The sequence below is a fragment of the Oxyura jamaicensis genome, chromosome 9, assembly GCF_011077185.1.
Source record: "Oxyura jamaicensis isolate SHBP4307 breed ruddy duck chromosome 9, BPBGC_Ojam_1.0, whole genome shotgun sequence".
In the NCBI taxonomy this organism is placed as follows: Eukaryota; Metazoa; Chordata; class Aves; order Anseriformes; family Anatidae; genus Oxyura; species Oxyura jamaicensis.
Window position 1 is genome coordinate 3,301,939 of NC_048901.1, and position 16,105 is coordinate 3,318,043.

Consider the following 16,105-nt stretch of genomic DNA (forward strand, 5'->3'; position numbering starts at 1 on the left):
GCAATAACTATTAAAGCATTTAGTATTTTATGAAAATGATTTTCTCATTAAGTGTAACATGTAGTTCATATCAAAGAAGTATTGAGCAAAATTCTCTTATTAGCCACAGAAGGATGTTTCTCTCAACCACGTTTTTTTTTTTTTTTCAGAAGCAAAGAGCTCAAAGCCAACTTGGGAACCGCACTGACAATCTTAACGTGATGGTGAAAGATAGCTTTGCAGTTACAACAAAAATTCAACCATCTTCTCTCACTGGGAGCGTTTATCCTGCCTCATCCATGAATACCATTAAACCAATGTTTTTCCTTGAAACACTAATGGCTTCCAGCCACTGGAAGAGCTGAGGCATACTGTGTGCGGGGCAGAGGAAAAAGAGCACAGCACACCCACCAACAGCCACCGCTTATATAAAGGTCAGCTTCAGACATACAGTAACCACTATGTAAAATAAAGGCCCAGAGAATCCCACTGACAAGGAAGTAGTTCTCATCCTCCACTGATCTGGAAGGAAAGTGTAAGGAAAACAAAAGGAACTACTTGAGCCATAACTCACACTTCTGTAAGCCTTTCTACCCTACTGTAACATTCACTGAAGACAAGAGGTAGCCTTTCTCCAAATTCCAGTAGGCTTTAGGTCACACTAGTTTTGGATTTTGGTTCTTTAAGTGTTTCAAGATAGTAATTTGTTATTAGTACAACTGCAACAGAAATTAATGTGCTGTTAGGGCCTTATAGAAAGGTAGTGAACATACATAAAAGTTTTTTTTTTTTTTTTTTTCCCCCCTCAAGCCTGGAAGCTTTATCATCTATTAAACTTGCTTTTATTATTCAAAAGTAGTTTTGAACCATAAAAACTAAGGCTGAAAGTGTTAAAATTGAACTTTCCAACATTTTCAAGCCTACAAATCAGAAGGGGAAGATACCTCAAAGTTCACATAGAGCATCAGCCTGAACAATTGATTTTGCAGCAGAACAGTCTCAGCAGATATCTTCACAAGCTAGAACATTTTTCAGCTCTGTTCTGTGGCTCCTCTGGACTGTACCGCTTTTCACCCCTCAGCTGAGAGCTGCAGCAGACCAGAACATGCTTTGTGCCATAAAGTAAGCTACTGTGCTGAGTAAACAAGAAAGTAAAAGGGGGATGTTGACCAACTAACAAACCCAGTCCTCAGACAACGTGAGATGCTGTTACTGGGAAACCTCAAAGTCTGATGTGCTTTCTCAAAAGATGGGGAGCAAACCAGAGAGCCACAGTGCAGGTCACCGCAACATAAGCGAGAGTGCCGTACATCCCTGTAAGGTCTCAGCAGTGATCCCACAATGACACCCACTGTTATTCGGGTGCTGCTTTCCCAGCCTCTCGTATACAGGGAGGTGTTGACCGGACACCTGCATTTAATTCAACAATGAAAATGCAACAAGAAAGAAAATATAACCAGTGACTTATTTTCCAGAACGCTAAAGATATTAAAGTTAACTTTCCCTGGCCAATAAAAATAAATCAATAGGATAAAGCCTCCTGACCCAGCACAGTATGTGAAAGGGAACTAAAGCATGGCTCTGCAAGCAAAGGTCAACCAACTCATCACAAAACCTCCACACGCTCCAGGCTACATTGCTAGCACATTCTAGCAAGAGCTCCAGGCCTTCATTATGCAAACATCTCAGTGTGCAACCACTAAAATGGTGCCCGTGAGAAGGAAAATGAACCTCCCAATGACCCAGAACAACGATGCTCTCCGTTCCAGATACTGCACCACTACCACCAGCCACTGCCGTGTGGTGTAAACAGACGTGCTCTGTGGTGACATGTGAACACGAAGCATGACTGCTCCAGTGCCGTCTTTATTAAGCATTTAGAACAGACAAAGGAAGGGCATTAGCCTCTTAAGTAGCAGTGCAGTGAAAAACAATGTCACATCATTCCTTTTAGTAAGGAACTGCTCTACATTTAGACCAAAGTACCTGAAATGTTGGCTTGATTGAACATATTTTCTAACTTACTCCTTGGGGCAAGTACTTTCTAGCTAAATAAAAGTTTCACTCAGTACTTTCTAGCTGAATATTCTAAACTGGACTTCGCATAAGCATTTAAATGTCTCAAATGAAAAGCATTCAAGACCAGCATGTGACATCTTCCCCCAGCAAGACACTTCAGCAGCTCAGCTGAGAGGTGAGTCATGGAAACCCTCACCTGTGCACAGTGGGGCTCGTACCCAGATCGTGAACAGCAGCTCATTGCCCAGACAGGTACTGAGTGTACAAGAACAGGTGATCTGTGTTCATAAATCAAAAAGTGAACTTGCCCTGTAAATACTCCTGGGTCTGAGGAAACCGACCAAGAGGCAGCTTAATCTTCATAACTGACACCGTGGCCTTTCTGTGCATGGATGCTATTTGACCACCATGGATGCTATTTCCTTTTTTGAGAAAAATTTCTAGTATTGGTTCTCCAAAAGGTGTAAGCCTTCAGTTTGATGTGCAAGGTATGTTCTTCACTGCTAGGCAGGTGTCAAGAAACTGGTGTGACCTGGGAGCTGGACGTTTGTGCCTAAGCCAGCATTCAACCAGAAAGTCAGAGAGACAGACCTGGCAGCCCCCCCTTGAGAGATGTACCTCTCTCAGCCGAGGTGAGGCTCTCAAGCCTCGATGCAGCCCTGTGAAGCACCACAGATAGCAGTGCCAGGATCAAGCCCAAAGAGCAGGAGAAAGCCCAGGAGAGCGATAGTTTTGCAGCCTTGTTCACTTTCTGCCTTTTCTTCCCCTTCCCTTCCCAGCATTCTCCCATCTCCTTGATGCATTTACAGCTCACGTTGTATAAACTCTAAGATATGCTGCTGCTACAAAACTTTTTCTCTAGACCTTCATGTCTTCCCTTTCCCAAGGAAAGGTAATTTGGATGCCAGCTATAAATATATCCCCCAGCCCACCCGCCTAAGCAGAACACTTGCTTCCAACCAGACTACGTTCAAACTCAGCATAAAGAGCACGGTCCCCTTCAAACCCAGCGATCAAGCTCTGCAGCAGGCAGCTTCTGACATAGCGCCTACGTTGACCAACTACTTACACACAGCCATTGCATTTTAACTGTCTTCCATTTGGCATTCAGGTATGAATCACCGAAGAAGGGTGACTCTTAAATACAAAGGACATGGACTATGGAGTGCTTAAAAAAAAAAAAAAAAAGCTAATAGAGGATAAATGAGGATCTGAAAGCAGAAAAAAAACATTAACTGGAAGACACTGAAATCATTCTCTCATTATTACACTACAGGAAAAACAGCTTTTTTTTGTTTGTTTCCAGAAATTTGAGTTCGATTCTTACCTCAGTTAAGTCAATACAAACCCAGAGTAACACTATGCACTTCAACAGTTTCTCTGCATTTTAGCAAGAGTCCCTGAGAACAAAATCAAACGCAGGTATACAGTCTCAAATGAGCTGTCATTTCCTATTGCTATAGATTCAATTAACTGTGCAGAGAATTAGAGCAAGATAGCTCTGGAGTAAGTGCCAGAGAGTGTCTGATGGCTGGGAAAGTGCCAAAAGGAATTATCGCATCCTTTTCACACATCAGTTTCACATACGTTTGCTAAAGCTCATCCACAGCACACAGCAGTGGCCCAAGAGGAATTAGATGGATTTATGGTTCATGAATTTATGGTTGATAAAGACAGTATACAGAGATCCCTTTGGTAACATCACTAATCCCAAAACTTTGAGTGTTGAGAAGGCAAAAACGTTGCTAAAACGTGGCCAGGCTGAAACCACAGCTAAAGGCATACTACTGGCCTATAGGAAAATTCTTGTATTTTTCTTATTGATGCATATTTCTCCCATTCTAAAGTTACTGCTAAGCTGCCTTGATCACTTTGCTATTGTACTGGCCACGTTCCTAAGAAATTATCATATCCCTCATTCCAGACCTGTATGTTGGAAGCAGGGAGGTGGGGATGAGATCTGAGTTCCTAGGTACATACTTTCTGTTCCCATCCGTGCACTCCACATTGCCCTCTTCACTGTTTTGTATCCCACAGAACTTCCACAGCTGACTGTAGGATCATCTCCATCTGCAGTAGGGCCGGAGACCTTTTCCTAAGCAAAAGATGTGAGAAGTCTGCTAATAACCAAGAGCAAAACAGAAGCAGAGCATTTTAATTTTAAAGCTGACAGAATGTCACAAAACAAGGTATTTAGTGAGAAAACATTTAAGCTTTATAACACTGGCATTTGCTCTCCCTTGTTTATGTCATTACTCAGGCATCGGGTACTGTTGCATCCTTAATAGGGAGCAGTTTCCCAAGCCATGTACCCTGCCAAATAGATCCAAAAAATCTTTGGAACAGGATTAGCTCTATTGCTCTTGTGCCAGTCAAGCATCAAGCCATGGTGTCAGTCTTGATTTACTGCTGCCTTTGGGCAGCAGGCTTGTCTGGCTGTTCCTTTAAGGGTGCTGAAAGTGAGCCAGCTGGAAATGCTTTCAAAGGAGGTGTCATTAGAACAAGTTGAAATACCAGAAGAACAGGAAAGGCACAAAAAATAAATACAGTCCAGTAGCTGCAATACAGAGAGGACAGCCAGAAGGGACTGGAGATACTACAAGAGGACATTACCCATGGAAGTGGGAAAGGAGGAGCTCAAGCAGACAAGGTATGGTTACATACGAGCTTCAGAAATCCTGAAGCACCAGGGGAAAGAGGGAGGAGGGAAGAGAGCAGTCCAGTGGGGAACTGGGGGCTAGGTGATGCTGTGTGGGAGTGAGTGGCTCTGGCACTAAGTAAGAATTGATGGAGCATGCAGTGAAAACAAACATTTTTCCGCAGAGGGGCACCAAGGCATCCCACCATCTCTCCAAAAGAGGGAAGAAAAACCTAGTTAATAAAAGAAAAAAAATGATGCTAAGGGGTGAATGAAGGGGGAAAATTTGGCTGCCTTCCACTTCAGCACCAAGGTACAGATCTCACTGTTAAATGTTTGTGGTTATAAGTGCAGAAAGTGACAACGATAGTGGTGGCCAGCAGAGCTGAGCTAGGGCAGAGCAGAGCCCTTTGATACAGCAGTGCTGGGGTGCAAGGTGAGCACACAGCCCGCTGCAGGTAGGTTACTGCCCTCCTCCTGGCTCCCCAAGGGCAGAGCAGGCTGCCCCTGCACACCCTCAGCCCACTGCACCTCTTGGCTCAGCTGCTCCACTCAGGTGGGAAACTTCATCTCAAATATCTGCCAGTCTAGCACAGGTGCCTCCACCAGTAAATCTCCAGAAAAGAGCTGCATGTCTAACCCCAAGTAGCGCACGTGCTGGGAATGGAGGGATGCACTTACCAGGGTGCACCTGAAGCTTTCTGTACACAGTTTGAAACAGATTACTGCAGCTGGTGGCACAGCCCTGCCACCAAGGGCCAGTGCCAGGGGCACAGCACCCAGTGCTCTCAGAGCCCCTGGGCATGTAGTAGCCCCCAGCCTCCCTAGAAATCTGTTCATGTCCCACTTGCATCCCAAGACATGGGATATTTTGAAAGGGTCCCTGAAACCTGCCACTCTGACTGCACACAGCCTGCCCGCTGTAGAGTGAGCACAGCAAGACCCAGAAGAGACAGGAGCAGAGAATCTAATCTGGCAAGGGAAAAATGCAACCTGGTTAAGTCACGGAGCTAATACAGACCTCTGATGGAGATTGAAGTGCTAGAGATGCCCTTTACCACCTTCTTAGCACCTGTCTCAGAGCCTCTCAGTAGCACAGTAAGTGTTCGTATGGCATTCGGGTGCTATAAGGCATTCATGATTATCATGTGAAAGGATAGTGAGAGGATGTTTTGGTGACTAAGCAAGAAGGATCCTAGGCAGGGCCAAAACTAGTCCTTGCCAACTCCCTATTTGCAGCAGAAGCTATTGCAACAACAGGGAAAGAAGGAGGGGCAGAAATGCCTTTCCTTGAGCGCTCTGAATGTGTCCCAGACACATTTTTCCTTTGCTAAGGTCATCTTGCCCTCTAGTGGTTCACACTGCAGAGTTGACATACAGCTAAATTAATTTCTGCTGTAAATCCTGTAATGTCAGTAGTTTCAGAAGTTATAGCATGAAATGAAATAATTCAAGTTCCTTTTGATCTGAACCTTTTCTTCGTGTATCATTAGCAAAAGGTGTTCACAGCATGAACTTCTAAAAGATGCAGAACACTTGCTACCTCATACTGGATATATCACACCCCAGGCAACTGCACCCTAATAGAAGCCTCCACCCAGCCAGTCGGGAGTGATGCAGTCAACAGCTACATGAATGCTTTTTTTGGGGTAGATTTTAACTCATCTTTAAAAAAGTTGAGGAAAAACACTGCCCCCAAAAATACTATTTTAAAATTAAAACAATAAGGTGCCTGAAAAGAGTTCCCAGGAAGTAGATGAGCATCTGCAGAGCAACAGCAACAGCAGCTGGCAACAGGAACAGTCCAGAGGGCTCCAGAAGATAAACCCTGTGAGTTTAGATTCCTGATATTGCCTACACCAACACGACTATGGAGTATAACCTACACTGTTCCCTCTGCGTACCACCCATCATATCCATTTTGATTTCTCTTGGGCTCTCTCCAGAAGACTTGCACCAAGATTTAATTTATTCCATAAGTCTCAGCTAGAGAAAAGAGCCCAAATATCTGCTTCATTTCATTTCATTTTAATGTGAACTATTATTTTAGTAACCACAAATGTTTTTTATAGACTGACTATAGAAGGCCTACGTCCAAACTGGACTTCTGATGAATCTGAAGCAATTAATTCCAGCTGAGGATCTGGCTTGACATCCTTTCTGTATCTATTAGTGACTCTCATTCGCTAGGCTCTAGCTCTCCATAACAGAAAAGCCACACACATCTAGGAGGCCAAGGAGAAAAACAGTGATTGTGATCTAGATGCTTGTTAATCAACATGGAGCTTGGGGGGCATCTCAGTGCTCAGCAATCTGCAGAAAAAATAAAAAATAAAAACGCCTTCCTAGGTGAAGGAAGGCTTCCCCAGTGCAGAATGAATGAGGGTGTAATTTGTCTCCCATTCAAAGATCTTCCAAATCAGTCTTCACATCCTGTCTACAAGGAGATAAACAGCAGATGTATGTACAGAAAACTTTTCACTTAAACTGAAGAAAAATGCTTCACAGTTGCCAACCTCTAAAGAACACTCCTTAGCATTAGAAACCACAAAATAGAAGTTATAATTGCAAAATATCTTTGTGCTTGCATGGGCAGCGTCATCTTTCTAACAGACTTCCTCCCCAGTTTTGCTGCACGAATCATGGGCTGCTGGAAGCAAGAGGAAACCAACACCTGGATTTTCCCCACCCTGGTCCTCTGCCTCTATGGATTCTTCTACATGATGAAGCCATCAGAACCTTTTCTAACCCCTTATCTGACAGGACCAGATAAAAATCTGACAATAGACGAGGTACGGTTTTATGCTACCTTTTCTTCTACATGAAGCACTAAAAATCAAAAGTAAAATTTTAAACAAAGCCTTTAAAGAAAGACAAAGGCAAGGAGAAAAAAAAAAAAAAAGCTAAACTGCAACCAGCTTGGGAAGGTTACAATTTGCTGCAGGTGGCATAAGTAAAAGACCCAAAATATATAACATGGTTTCTAAAATTTAAAATTCAGTAGCATGTTCAACACACTCACAGTGCTTCAGACCAGCATGGTTGTGTACATTATGAATTCTTCCCTTCTGTAAAGCCATTTAAAATCAATGAGCACATTTTCCCAATGACGAATTACACAGATTTCTCCTCTTGTAGGTTACCAACCAGATTTTCCCCGTTTGGACATACTCCTACCTCGCACTCCTGCTCCCCGTCTTCCTGATTACAGACTACGTGCGCTACAAGCCCGTCCTCCTCCTCCAGGGCATCAGCTACATCGTCACGTGGCTCTTGCTCCTCTTCGCTCACGGCGTGGTGGCCATGCAGGTGATGGAATTCTTCTACGGGATGGTGACAGCCACCGAGGTTGCCTATTACGCCTACATCTACAGCGTCGTTAGCACCGATCACTATCAGAGAGTGACGAGCTATTGCAGGAGTATCACCCTGGTTGCGGCCACGCTTGCTGCAGCGCTGGGACAGCTGCTGGTTTCCTTGGCAGACGTATCCTACTTTCACCTCAACGCCATTACCCTCGCTTCTGTGTCCCTGGCATTCCTGTGTTCCTTTCTCCTCCCAATGCCCCAAAAGAGCATGTTCTTCCACCAAAAAGCTGCCTCTGAAACTCTCCCACACCCACAAGCAGCCGTGGCTACGCTCGGCTCCAACGGGCCGCCGAGCTGCCAGCAGGACAAGGACTGCGCAGCTGCTGGCACGGGACCAGCACCACAACAGCAGGCTGAACAGCCCAAGCCCCAGAACCACATGCTCAGAGTACTGCTGCAGCTGAGCAGGGACTTGAGGGATTGCTACAGCTCTAGGAAGCTGCTTTACTGGTCCCTGTGGTGGGCTTTGGCTACGGCAGGCTTCAATCAGGTTGTGAATTACATCCAAGTGCTGTGGGATTCCAGAGCCCCCTCTCACAGCTCCGCAGTGTACAACGGAGCTGTTGAAGCAATAGCAACTTTCCTGAGTAAGTTCATGTCTAAGCATCAATCACAAAGGTAGCCTCTGAAGTTTTACTTTAGAACAGTTTTGCAGTTCCTTTCCATTGCAGATGCCCCAAGGAAACAGTATACGCATTGTGCATTCGAGATCCAGTTCTTTGATGAACAAAACAGTTCAAACACGAGCTATGCTATTTTCTGTATGACTGGGGCACCAGACTCCATCCTGCCAGCATGCAGAAGTGTACATGTCACACAGACCTTCCATCCAGCTCCTTGAGCCATTCAGAGGCACCCATGTTTCTTTTGCAAGGTTTTGCATTTTTTATCTTGCCTCCCATCCCCCCAGCAGGCATCACAACAGTTCCCATAGCAATAGTATCAGCTTACAAAGATGAGTTTTTCCATAAATATTTTATACAGGAACTTAAACTTCTCATTAAGATCTTTCTCTATTAAAATGCTCTTGCATAGCAGGAAGCAAAGAATTTCAGCAATTCCAGGATACGGGGATTTACAGGAAAACATGCTTACTGAACTCACCATGTTACTGATGTTAACCATACTCTTTTGCAGTGGGAGCAGATGCCTGCTTCATATAAGCAAAGATACCCAAAGGCAAATCGAGTGTACCACCCTTACTTGGCAGTATTCCACACTCTCATTGTGCTGCTGTGGAGGACTTGCACAAGACACTGGGGCGTGATCCACCAGGGAAAATAAGTATGTCTATGTTGCATCTGGCCATTCAAGTTACCGTTCCTGTTTTCTAAATATCTGTTAAAAGTTACTCTGGTCTGGAGGTAGACAGCTAATACAGGCCAAGTGACTGATGCATTAGAAGGAACTCCTACAGTGCCTGTTCCATGATGAATTCCTTTCTCCTGGAACCACCTAGTTCTCAGTGTAGAGGTTTTAGAGGTTTTTAAGTTGTACAAGACACCTAAGATGGATACTCTGATGGCTTACTTTCAAAACAGATGCCTTTGTAGCAGACCAACCAACCAAAAATATTGCTTATCCTTTCATTCTCTTGAGTACATTCACTTGATACTTCACAAAAGTCATCCCTCCCCTTCCCGCACCCTTTTTTTTTTGACAGCTTAGACCCTTTATGAACCGCACAGTAACCCAAAAGGTAACTGGCTGACTATACAACCAAGCTAGTAAGCAACAAAAGCTGGAAGAATTTGGAAGAATTGTTCCTTGTGAGCTTGCTGGGTACTACACCGATAAACAATCTTTTCACAAGAGTTTATCCAAGAAGTGGAGTAAAATACTATAAGACGAGTTGCAGATAATTTATGCTGTTGTCTAAAAATGACCAGTAATCTGCACAGTTTCTGAACCTGTCCGCTTCATTATTCAGTGTTGCCTTTTGGTACGTGAGGGTGGCACTTGGTGATGCAGGCTATAGAACAGATGCAACATTAACTTTTTTTCCTCCCTCTCTAGGCTCGGTAACGTCTTTCATGGTGGCATATGTGAAAGTGAACTGGGACCTTTTTGGAGAACTGGCATTAGGGATCTTCTCCACAATAGACGCTGGTTCCCTCTTCCTCATGCACTTTACTACCAACATCTGGTCATGTTACGCTGGCTACCTCATTTTCAAGGCAAGCTATATGCTCCTTATAACAATAGCAACGTAAGTATAAACCCTTACAGTACTACCATTACGTGCGTAATATTAACCCTACTTTAAGCATACTTTGCGCATCCCTCTTTTTACTCAAGAGAGGGATGATCTAACACTAGACATAACTGTTGAGGTAAAGACAAGGTAACTTAAATGCCCACTTATGTTGTTTTCATCCTTCTCAACAGCTGTAAGTTATCAAAAGAACACCGAACAACTGCCTATGCAGAAGCTAAACGTATAAAGTAACCTTATTATTACAGGCAATGGTAACAGCAAAACATGTAAGTTACTTTCCTCTTACACATACGCTGGCATAGGAGATGCAAAGTGAACAAGAGGGACAATGCAACCATCTTGAGAAAGCAGATTGAGAACCATCTTTTAATATCCCCTTACATCTTGACCACCTTGTTGATAGCTTGCAAACTATGAGCTGTGTGAAAGCAGGAAAAGATTTGCCATGAGCATTCCCCAGCACAACTTTATCCATATATCTTTAATGACATTATGGTGTAAACAAAATATAATAGCATAGCACATTTAAATGCAAATGACCTCTTACGAGATCAAGCTATTTTGTTGTCAGATATAGAAAAAATATAAATAACACATTTTCCCACTTATTGTATCGATCAGAATGCCTTCAGACTAGCTCCAAATTTTACTATGCTATTTCATTAACAAAAACATCTGATGCATTTTTGTGTCAAAAACAAGATTACTCGGATAATTTAAGAACTGCTATAACTGCAGTGCATGACAAGATGATACCCATCTTGAATGAAGTCAGTTGAATCCCGTTTATATTTTGGTGGATTTTCAGTGCATTACAGGAGATAACACCTGAACTACTTCAATATATTCAATAGGAAAAGAATAAAAGCTTGCACAAATGAGCCCTGCTGAAAGTCAGTGCAAAGCATACTGAAGGAAGAGCAGATAGATTTGTTCAGATAGAAACTTGGGAGGTAAATATCGCTAAGATGGCTGTTCCGATTATTGTCAAAAAAGATATTGCAAGGAAAAAAAAAAATCTGTGTGGTCTTGACAAGAATAAACTGCATTCTACCTCCACTCTTAAGCCACAAGGCAAGAAGTGATTCACTTCATAAAAATTTTGATTAGAACATACCCACGGTGACCACTTAAGTCCAACCTCCCAGCCAGGGCAGAACTCCTGCCGATGCCAGATCAGGTCATGGTTTTGTCCGTCCAAACCTTTAAAGCCTCCAGCCATGGAAACTTTACAACCTGTCTGGGAAACGTAACCCAGTGCTCTATTCCCTATGAGGTATTCCCTCCCCCACCCCTCATGTCCAACTTGAACTCTTCAAGACAGTTACGGCACTTCTAAGAGTTTGACACGAGACCACCAAGTGAAGCAATGTTTGAGCACTCAGAAAAAGCCCTATTGATATTGCGCTAAGCTTTCTGAGGCCCAAGAGGGGAACCAGAGGCCTGGGACTGACACAGTCTGAAGGTAGAAAAGAGAAGATCCAATTTTCTGACCACCTGATGTGGTTTGGAAAAGCAACACAGACAAGTACAAAGTCATTGAAATGCAGTCTAGTAGTCAGGACCCTGCTGGGAGCAATCAAACAGATGAAGCACCATTAAGCCCACCCTTGGGGTATCACCTCTATGATGCATTTCTCTGTCAACCACACGGAGAGCAACAGCTTCCCACCCAGTGTGAAGTACCTGACAGCCAGTCTCACCTTAGGTTCCAGATCGCCGTCAATCTGAGCATGGAGCGCTACGCTTTGATGTTTGGATTGAACAACTTCATCGCACTGGTGATTCAGACAATCCTTACAGTAGTCGTAGTGGATTCAAAAGGCCTGGGACTGGACATAGTGACTCAGGTACGTACTGTTAATTTGCTTCCATTTCACTGATTAGCTGATTCATTTTCAAAAGTTTACCAAGAAAAATCACTTCTAATTGCAGCCCAGGAGCAAACCTGGTCTGTATCTCAAGGTGAGTAATTAAATCCTTCTGCCCATGGTTTGGTCATATAATGTAGCGTGGGATATCCTATCTCACATCAGCGCCAATAGCTTCAGTCAAGGCAATTCCACTCATGTTGAAGTCAAGTGAAATCTACTGACTTCTGCAATTTCTCAGATGGTGTCTGAGAAGCTGGGACAGCTTCCTACTCACATGGATGTGAAGAAAACTACAGCTATCCAGATATTCTGCATAGAGACAGCAAAAAATATTTTGAAAGATTAAAGATTAAATCTTTAAGATTGAGAACAGGAACATGTACAGACTTCATAAATAGGCTTGCCACTGTTGTCGGAAAGACTGATACAAATTCATGTCGTATTTACTGAAGCCAGTGTGGTGACACCAGTGAAATGTGCAAGTAAGAGAAAAAAAAAAAAAAAAAAGGACTAGCTCACTCTTCACTTGCATTATTCAAGACTATGTGAGTAATGGGCATCCTAGTAGTGAAGCTACTTCTACATTTTGCAATAGAAAAAAAAATCCTATTCCCATCCCTTCCCCCTCTGATGGTTATTAGGAAGCACAGGGAGCAGAAAAAACATGGCAGTTCTTCGTACCTCAAAGACCTGCTGTTTGCTGGAAAAGCTAAGAATTTGCTTAAGCACAAAGCAAGAACTTGAACAGAGAAATTGTGCCAGGATATAAGTAAACAAAAGAGTGCCTGTCTCCAGGAGAAACAGTGTTTCCCTACCATGTGTTTTTCATTATTTTTTTTTTTTTTTGCCTTTCTCTCCCACCTCATCTCCAGTTTTTAATTTATGGCAGCTACTTTGCAGTCATAGCTGGGATTTTCTTGATCAGAAGCATTTGCATGCTTCTCTCAAGCAAATGCAGAAGGAAAATAGCAAGATCATGGAAAGAGCCTCTGAACCTCACTGAACAGGAACCAAAAGAGCAGACTATGACTGGCTACACGACCCGGCTGTAGGAGTCAAGCAAAGGCTCACGTGGCCTGGCCCTCATAGGAGAACAGCTCCTATTTGCAGCATACGTGGAACAGCAATGCAAGAGGAACATACAACTGAAGCACTATGCTGAATCACTACAGCACTTCCTTACAACATATGCCAGCTAAGAAAGATCATCAGAACGGCACCGAGCCAAGAATAAATGATAAGTTGCTTTAGATTCTTGTTTACTTGCCTTTAAACAGCTTAACAGCAATACTTTATAATCAAAAAAGAACAGCAACCACCTTGGCATCCCACTGTGCACAAAGATCCAAGCTCATTGTCTTGCTTGGTATGGCTCTTGCAACCAGTATCACCAAGCTGCTTCCACGCACACTTGCTCGTACACGCGGGCCAAGGGGCTACTGCCCGCTTTGTGCAAACCTTGCTCTGAACAGAGGAAGAAGGTATTGCATTTGCATCGTGATATTCCTTCCTGCCTAAATACAGGTGATTCAGAAGTTGAAAGCCCACCTCAGAAGCACACCTTTTGCACACAACAGTGCAAAGGCAGGGCTTGCACAACCTGTCTGAGAAGAAGGTTCATTCAACCACTGCTAGGCCACAGTTGTTGTTTGGCCCACGTTTGAAAACTGCAACCTAAACACGACACTGAACCCATAGCAATCTCAGCCCAGAAGGGTAAACATTTCAGAGTCAAAACAAAAATGAACCTTCCCCACTCGTTTCTTTGTGCTTCCAGTAAAATATTTTAAGACTGGATGTCTTCCTGTTTCAACAGGAAGAAAAAAAATACAGAAAGAGGTTGAATAGTACGGACTAGGTCCAGAAAAAGTATGTTGTTGTGGAATTGGAATGACTCTGCATAGGAATCCAGATTAACAGGAAGATTTAAAACTGAAATGAGAAAACAACTAGTACCATGCAATTTTGCTCACCAGATGAGGATGTTCACTGATCTTGGCCAAGGATTTCTCAGGGTCAGCATCTCAGAATTTATCAAGAGACTTTAAGTCCTACAGCTAATTTAGTTTAGCATAAAGAACAGTCAGTCCAGGAGGAGAAAAATTTTAAATGAGTTTGAATAGTAAATGCTTAGTTTAATATAAAAATATACCCATATGTTAAAGTTATTTCTGTACTGCAGCTTGCTTCAAGCTTGCAATACCTATATCTCACTAATAAAAATAGAAAATACTTTGCATTTGCAGAATAAATATGCTTCCTATGGAGAAAAGTTATCAACTGTACAAACATTTGTGCTTTTCACACAATTGTCACGTACTGGAACTAGGCAAACTATCCAGAGGCAAGACTAAGTAGAGGCAAGAGACTAAGCAGGAGAGGAGCAATTTGCTTTAAGTCACAACAATTAGTAGAACTTGGCCAAATGAGCCCAGCTAGTTTTCTAGTCATTTGATTTAGTATTGTGCACTGCGTGGACATTCTCAGTTGTAAACTGTCTTTAGGCAGAACAGTTTAACCAACGCAGATGTAAAAGCAGGAGATGTACTTAGCCTCCACTAAGCACTATCTTGTATTACCACAGAACTACCTACTTAATATTCCTGCCTGTAGGACAGAAGTCCAATAGAGCATGGAGTACTTGGTATTAGATCATGAATAGAAAACCTCTTTTGAGGCTTTTACTTACAAACACAGGTTCTTACAAGCAACTTCTGGACTGGCAGCTAACTAGAATTTGTGCTTTAATGAAAAAAACACTTCGTATTTAAAATTGATAGAAAAAACAGTAGAAGTTCTGAACTGGTCAAATCTCACTGTCTTCTCTGTATTGCCACTGAAGAGCAAAAGAACCAAGCAGGCAGTATATTCAGTGTTCAGCTATAGAGAACACTGTCTTCAGAAAAGTCTTTAAACATAGCTATGATTTATATTTGGATACCTGTTCTCTCTCTACAAAAGATTATGGGGTTGGGAGTTTGGAGGAGCATTTGGGAGGGGAGGAGGAATAGGGAAGCTCTGAGGAGCGTCAGGAAGGACATGGCACAATGGAATTATAAACAACAGCAAAAGAAAGGTAAAGCCTCATGTTACCTTGGGTTTTCAGCCGCAAATCAACGTTAACCCAGCACTCAGGTTTCATCCAAAATAGTGAGATGCACATCCACCTGTGTGTTCACATACAACACACATACTTTGGAGAGGCCATGGTTTGGGCCTGGCAGGCTACTTGATCTGCAGAAGGAAACTGAACAAATCCACCTCCTCTTGCATGCAGCTGTGTTTAGTATTAAGAGCTCATCTTTCCTCTCAGGGTGACCAAAAATTCCATCTAACTACAAAAACCTGAAGTGGAACACATTGCTCTCCATAGCTACAGCCCCATTGCAGTGCATCGCTAACTGCCTTTGAGACACTAGTGGTTTTGGAGACACGTCTTCACCACGATACAATCCAGCAAGCTGGTAAGGCCAGTTTTGGCCATGCCAGGAAGAAAACTGCATCTTTTTATTCAAAGCCAGTAGATATCAACCAAGCACTGTGTGGGTTACCAGAGAAATGCCAGTCAGCAGCCACCTTGCAGTAGGCCAGTTGACTTACCCAGCAGCATCATCTCCATATTTTCATTTCTCAAAAGCTATTTGTAAAGAGTGAGCATGAAACGGAGACAGAACATGCCTTGCTTCCCTGAACACTTCTAGTACTACAGGCTAGAAGCAGACTGAGTGATTTCCGTAACTGTAAAACAAAAACCTCACAGAACAACAAATAGCGTGTGGGGCCACTCCTGCCAGGGCCACGGGGTTGGCTCCCAGGGTCGGCTCCCAGGGTCAATACCCATCCCACAACTCCCCTGTGGACTTCAGGGTCAGCTCCCTCTTCTGATGAGCCATGGGAGAAGTAGGAAGCCCAGTCCAAAAACGGCTGAAGGAAAGCAAAGCTGCAGAAAGACTCAGAAGTAGTTATGTGATTCCCCCCCCCTCCCCCCCCCCTTTTTTTTTTTTTTTAA

General features: G+C 43.2%; 1 protein-coding gene across 1 annotated transcript; it reads left to right on the forward strand.

The window, feature by feature from the left end:
- The first annotated feature begins 4,552 nt into the window (after positions 1–4,552).
- Positions 4,553–14,853, forward strand: LOC118171383 (thiamine transporter 2-like). The gene is made up of 6 exons (XM_035334474.1): positions 4,553–4,648; positions 7,263–7,428; positions 7,775–8,591; positions 10,021–10,213; positions 11,931–12,072; positions 12,969–14,853. The coding sequence occupies exons 1-6, from the start codon at positions 4,614–4,616 to the stop codon at positions 13,146–13,148; spliced, it is 1,533 nt and encodes a 510-aa protein (XP_035190365.1). The 5' UTR covers positions 4,553–4,613; the 3' UTR covers positions 13,149–14,853.
- The last annotated feature ends 1,252 nt before the right edge of the window (positions 14,854–16,105 follow it).